A 6,780-nucleotide genomic window follows, 5' to 3' on the forward strand; every position below is an offset into this window, starting at 1 on the left:
ATATATATATATATATATATATATATATATATATATATATATATATATATATATATATATATATATGGCCTTTTCTATATATATAGCCCCTCAACTGTAGAGTTAAGCAACAACCTGTTATTCTACTAGTGCGCTGTCTCCGCGAGGCTCTCGTGCTGGCCCGTGGGCTGAGGGAAAACAAATACGAGGCCTTTACGGTGTATATGGAACTCAAGAGACCTGCTACGGTGTCTAGGGAGGTTTACATACAGTGCTACTACTGCTGGCGGCTTCATCTCCCAGCGCAGCACCAGAAGAAGGGTTAATTAAGCCTCAAACCCTAAACCCTAGAGTATATCATGAACCCTACGCCAGCTATCAATCAATCCACAGTGCATGCATATATGCATGCAGAGGCAGTGCAAGGGGTGTTGTGTTGTGTTGTGTTGTGTGTTTATTCTCTACGCCCAGCAGCCACGACAAACGGCCTGCAGGTCAGAGACTGTCTCCACGCCCCCATCACATAACACTGCGTCCACAGCATTCCTCACTTCCTTTAAGGCCTCCCCAAAGCACAGCTGCGCTCGCCGGTGCAGCAGGTTGTCGGGGGGTTCTTCAGCCCCCTGTCGCTGTTGCTGCGGCTCCCTCGGGGCCGCTGCAGGCTCCTGCGCTTGCCCGTGCTGCCCCTGCTCCTGCTGCCCCTCCGCCTGCTGCTGCTGCTGTTGCTGCTGTTGCCCGTGCTGCCCCTGCTCCTGCTGCCCCTCCTGCTGCTGCTGCTGCTGCTGCTGCTGTTGTTGCTGCTGCTGCTGGGAGCCGCTGTGTCCGCCTGAAGACCGCGGCGATGTGCCCCCGGATACAACTCCTGATGTGGGGCAGCTTACTGTGTCGTCCGGGGCCAGCAGAGACCTGGTGGGGGAGATAGGGGCCCCCCCTCTCCCCTCAGTTGGTGTTAAGAGAGATTCCCTCGAGGCCTGAGAGGGCCTGCCCCCCCCAGAGGATGCATAAGACCTCTCCCCCGGGGCCAGCGTGTCTCTGCTGCCGTGGCCCTGACGGTGATGCAAGGCCCTGCTGAGGCCCCGCGAGTGCTGCAGCGATACCTGCAGCCGCCGATGACTTGCGTGGTGGCTGGGGGCTTGCAGGGGGGGATCCGTTCCCTCATGCTGCCACGCCCCTCTCAGGCCGAGCTCATGATCTAGGTGAATGCATGCAGCTACAAACAAGTGGCCAAATACAATCAAAGCTCGACGCTCCATCATACGACCATACTCTCCACATACCCCCTGCTGCTGCTGCTGTTGCTGCTGCTGCTGCTGCTGCTGCTGCTGCTGCTTCGCATCAGAACCACGGCGCCGTAGACGGCGGCCTGGGGGTAGTGTTAAACACGGAGGAGAAGGCAACGCCTCATTGGGCTTGCTGGAGTTGGGAGCGGCACCGGGGCTCCTCAGTGCGCTGGTGTCTGTACACCGCAACAAACGTCACAGCAACAACAGCACAAACACACAACGCCAGCTGTCATATATCCCCAAATGCAGTCGAGAGTAGAAGGGGATACGAGAGGTGCTCCCGTTGCTCCTCCTGCTCATGCTGCTGCTGCTGCTGCTGCTGCTGCTGCTGCTGCTGCTTTTGCTGCAGTTGCAGGCTGGACGGGCTGCTGCCCATGCGCCCCGCACCTGACTGCATATGCTCCTCTGTCTCCTCCTCAGCAGCAGCAGCACTCAAACAAAGACGCAAAAAGTTACGCAGCGCCCGACGAGGGGCCTGCGGTTCGCTGCCACCTAAACCTGTAGGTGTTGTTAGCCGGAGATAAGCAGCCAGCATGTGCTGCACACAGCAGCAGCAGCAGCAGCAGGAAACGCAGCAGCAGCAACAACGAACTTCAGTGCTATAACCAGCAGCTGCTGCTTAAGCGCCCAAACGAGCAGACGATCAACTGCTGCAGCAGCGGCAAATGCAGCAGCAGCAGAAAAGTACAGCAGCAGCAAGTGCACAAGCAGCAGCAGCAGCAGCAGCAGCAGCAGCAGCAGCAGGAGCGAAGCAGTGAGTATGTCTAACAGTAACGTTTATGAATGCAGCCGCCATAGGGAACCCCGCCTCGTAGCTTTTTCTAGCAAAGGCCTCAAACTGAAAGGGGTAATGAAGACGAAAGAAACACAGATTCTCCAGGGCCAACAAACCACCACCACGAAAATCACGACGGGGATCTGCACTCTGAGAAAAAACAAAAAAAAAAATTAAAAAAAAAAGAAAAAATAAATGAGAAATGAGATCAGAAACGATAAAAATATTATGCGTTGATAGAGGGGAAAACGAAAAAAAAAAATATCGTCAACAGGTGTGCAAGATGCAGCAACAGACAAACAAACAAAAAAAGTAAACAAGTAGATAAATAAATAAATAATAAATAAATAAATAAATAAATAACGGAATAATAATAATTAATTATTATTATATTAAATAATATATAATATATTAATAATTAATTAAATATATATATTAAATAATATATATATATATATATATATATATATATATATATATATATATATATATATATATATATATATTAAATAAAATCACCTGAAAGCCAACTTCTCGCCATCGAGGATCTTCTTCTTTAAAGGATTCCGCCGCAGCCTCAGGGAAACAAAGAACAAAAAAGCGGTGAAGAAGCTGCATATACACCCCAAAAACCTAAACCCTAAACCCTAAACCCTAAACCCTAGGACTCTATACAAATGAAAAAAAAAATATTATATATCGGCTCAACATATGCAGATGCATGTACTAGGGTTTGGGTTGCTAGCATGTTTCTATGGAGATAAGAATACAATAAAGAAGCCGTATATACATAATTTTGTATTAGTTTATATTCATCAGTATTGTGTTTATTATTACTATAAAATATAAAATATAATTGTTACTATTATATTTTATTATTCATATTAAATTTCTTAGTTTCATAGAAACAAAAGATGATCGCGATATACATACAAACATAAACACAACACGCTGCTGCTGCTGCTGCTGCTGCTGCTGCTGCTGCTGCAGGCATGTTAGCCCGACGCAGCAACAAACTAACAAGTGCGAAGGAGAAATAGAAGAAAGTGAGGGATAAGAGACAAATGCAAAGAAACACACAAATCGCTATCAAAAAGAAGAAAAAGATGATGGAGTGTACAAAGAGACACAGAGGAAAGAAACAAGTACACAGGCAAGACGAGCTAACAGAACAGAAGGAATATATATATATATATATATATATATATATATATATATATATATATATATATATATATATATATATAATGTATATGTATACATATATGTATATATGCATATATGTACATATATATGTGTGTGTGCGGTTAATACATATATATGCGAGCATATGCAGAAAGAAGGCGTTGAAGGCTGCAGTGTATAGCGAGGCAGAGAGCAAGCCAAGCAAAGAGAAGCTGAAATAGAAGCATCACCTGCTCATGGGTTTTGTTGTCTTTGTCATAGGGAGTAGCCGCCAGCCTTCTTAGCTGCTGCAGCAGCAGCTTCTCCTCGAATGTCATTTCACCATCAAAAAAATTACTTATAAAAGAAAACAAACGCAGACAGGAGGATGAGGCGACCCCCACGCCTCGGGGGCCCCCCTCTGCTGCTCCCTGTGCCAGCCTTGGGCTCCTCATTTACATATATATCAATGAGGAGAAGCGGCAAATAACAACAACCCCACCACCAATCAGCTCCGGCAGGATGTAGGGGCCTCCAGTTGTTTTTAAGGGGCCAACGCAGGCGGGGACATGGCGCACCGGTGTGCAGGAGCAGACTAGCCAGCAGACCAGTGGTCCACCGGTGCTGCTGCTGCTGCTGTTGTTGTTGTTGGTTGCTGCTGCAGCGCGTAAGAAGCCCTGAAGCGAAGAGCAGATATCCAGCAGCAACAGGACAAGGGGGCCCCTGCTGCCTCTCTGAGCAGCGGGCAGCACTCCTTCTGCAGCTCTTGTGGTGCGTTGGGTATTTGCAAAAGTATAGAACGACAGAAGGTTGAGACAAACAAAGAAAAGCAAAGAAATATACCCCTCCAGCTGAGAGGTGACGGTGAGGCGCCTCAAGGCCACAGAGCGAGGGAGGCAGACCGAAGGCAAGTCTATGACGAATATTCTTGTTGTCTTCTCCTTAAAGAAGATATTTGATTAAATACAATCGGAAAAGGAAAGAAAAAGACAATATGAAATCAAGCTGTAACCACCAATGCGGCTGCTGCCTCCGGTCATGTATTACACCTGCAGCTGCTACTGACTGCCTAGCTCCAACAAGTGTATTTTCATTACCAACTTGTGGTTTTTATTCTGCCAATATATTAAACATCTAATGAAAAACAAAAAGCACGTGTCACGCAGCTTCATGGGGCTGCTGCAGCAACACCCCCCCCTTCCACCCCCGGGCCCCGTGCTGCATCAGAGGCCCCAGGATATTTTCTCGTTTTTACCTGTACAGTTGCTACCTATTCTCTACTTTATTGTTTATTGATTTAAGAGGCCCAAGTCTCTAATTTTAACAATGCCTCACTGTAGTGAGGTGTGCGCTCCGCAAGGAGCGGGCTTCTTTCTCGGCATCCTTCTGCTGTCGTCGTCGCCTGGTGGTTTGTTCAGTTGCAACACGAAAAAGTCCTCAATAAAAAACAGTATTAGGTTCCTTGCTTGCATATATGTGTGCATGGTACGCGCTCTGAAAGCCTCGAAACGGGCCCGGGGGAGATGTTGGTAGCGAGAGGCCTACGCCTGAGCCAGGGGTACTCGTGAGCTGCAGTATACTGAAATATATTCAAGTTCAGAGCAACACAAAAGCATATAACATCTCCTCTAGTAACCAGTAGTACTGGGCTCCGTAGAACACAGGCCTGGAAAGCGTTCGGAGAGGAAGCTATACATCACTATCATCATGGTAGGACCGCTAGCTGTAACTTGTACTGCAAGGAAACTCCATATACAATCATAGTTACGCCCCATTTGATACATGTGATGATGCTGTATACATTTGCAGAACATGTACTGATGTAGCTAGCCGGCGTTCAAGTAGATTCAGGGTGAGTTTCCGGCCGTGCTTTATGAATAGTACAAAAATATAGGGTCCTTTTCAGGCCGTCTTGAGATGATCCATGAACTGCATTCACTTTTTTCTTTTGTTTCCTTCAGTGTATCTGCTGTGTATAATAATTTTTCTTCTTGGGACTGTGATTCTGTTCCTTTTACCGCTAAGAATGAAACTCCTGCTGGTAGTGATGGGGTATTCCCTTACCCATTGCTTCAAGGAGCATCTAGACACACACAGCAACAGACTCATCTGTTTTCTGCACGCTCTGCTATACTGAGTCACCGAAGGAATGCAAATATTATGTTGTGATGAACTGACGCGACGTAGAAATCCCGTATCATGGCGCCATGTTCGTTTTCTCATTTACATCAGCTGTTTCCTCAGCACACATTTCTACAATTCTTTTATCATCTGTTGTGATATAGAGTAGATATATTGATATATATATATATATATATATATATATATATTTAGATATATTGATATATTGCGTAGCTTTCTGATGAACTGTACTTCAACAGCAAGTGCAACACAACAGAAGCAAATAACCCCAGCATTCCGCCTGTATCGCGACGCCCAGCGTATCGTATTTAGATATTCGCATAGGTGGAGGCTTTCTTTATGAATGCATGGACTGCGTGAGCTGTATTTGCTTTTACACGAAAACGCACTCAGCGGTTGATCTGATCGCTTCCTTGTATACTGATTCGTGTTTCTTTTTTGAGTGAGACGATGCTGAATCTTTTACTGAAACTTTTATGATAAAAACTGAACACTTTTCACCTTTTCTGGCAAAGCACATCTACGACGAGTCATTGCTGTGCATCAATCCCCCCAGATACAGAGAACGGGAGTTGCAGTTCCTTTGTAGCCATCTGAGCCAGGGGCTGCTGCCGCTTGTAACGTCACTCGTCGATCTAACCAGAGGATATCTGGGGGGTGCAAACCGCAGAGCAGCTGCCTTCGCTTTCAATATTTTTCAATATTTTTCCAGCCTGGATACAGCGGCTCAAGGGCCATGGGATGGTGCGGGGGAGGCAGCAGCCTGCTATTCGGTGCAAACCAGGTTGCTGAAACTCGTGCTGTAAGGTTACCCACTTGCAAGAAGCGCATACAAACCACATCCATGTATACAATAACAATGTAGACAGCTGTTAAGTGCTGACGCGGCCTGCAATAGCCAGTATACGCGGAAGCAGAAGTACGTGTACCAGTTTCAGGCTAACCATGTACGGAACACAAGTGTCTGTCGTGCGTGCAGGTGCATGTAACTTGCTGCATGCACATGCATGCAGGATAGCTGCTAAACACTTGCTCAGCCCTCACCCTGCATGGAGTACAAGTACGCCGACCAACAGAGTGACGAAGAAGAGTGCAGCAGCGCGCTGCCTCAGCTAATCACGGGGAGCACTCCACCAGCACCTGATGATCTTTACGGAGATAAGTAGCAATACACACTTTAAATATGCATTCATTGATTTTAATTTAATGCTTAGAAGTCCTCAGGGTTTAGGGTTTAGGGTTTAGGGTTTAGGGTTTAGGGTTTACGGCGATCGGGGCACCCTACGATCACCGCGGGTTGCACCTTGGCGTTTATTAGGGTCTTCTAGGTATGAGGGGGATGTTGATAGGAATAGAAAAATGTAACAGTGCACATTAACTAAATATCTTTTTTATTTTTTATTAAAGATAAGTAGACAAGAACAAAGCCTTCAGGTG

General features: G+C 46.3%; 1 protein-coding gene across 1 annotated transcript; it reads right to left on the minus strand.

Moving 5' to 3' along the window:
* Positions 1–440: 440 nt before the first annotated feature.
* Positions 441–3,539, minus strand: EMH_0033470 (ELMO/CED-12 family domain-containing protein, putative; the record flags this gene model as incomplete). The annotated part of the gene is made up of 5 exons (XM_013494753.1): positions 441–1,435; positions 1,650–1,800; positions 2,032–2,187; positions 2,557–2,649; positions 3,453–3,539. The coding sequence occupies 5 exons, from the start codon at positions 3,537–3,539 to the stop codon at positions 441–443; spliced, it is 1,482 nt and encodes a 493-aa protein (XP_013350207.1).
* Between the last annotated feature and the right edge of the window lie 3,241 nt (positions 3,540–6,780).

This window comes from Eimeria mitis, genomic scaffold, assembly GCF_000499745.2.
Source record: "Eimeria mitis Houghton genomic scaffold, Emh_scaff1272, whole genome shotgun sequence".
In the NCBI taxonomy this organism is placed as follows: domain Eukaryota; phylum Apicomplexa; class Conoidasida; order Eucoccidiorida; family Eimeriidae; genus Eimeria; species Eimeria mitis.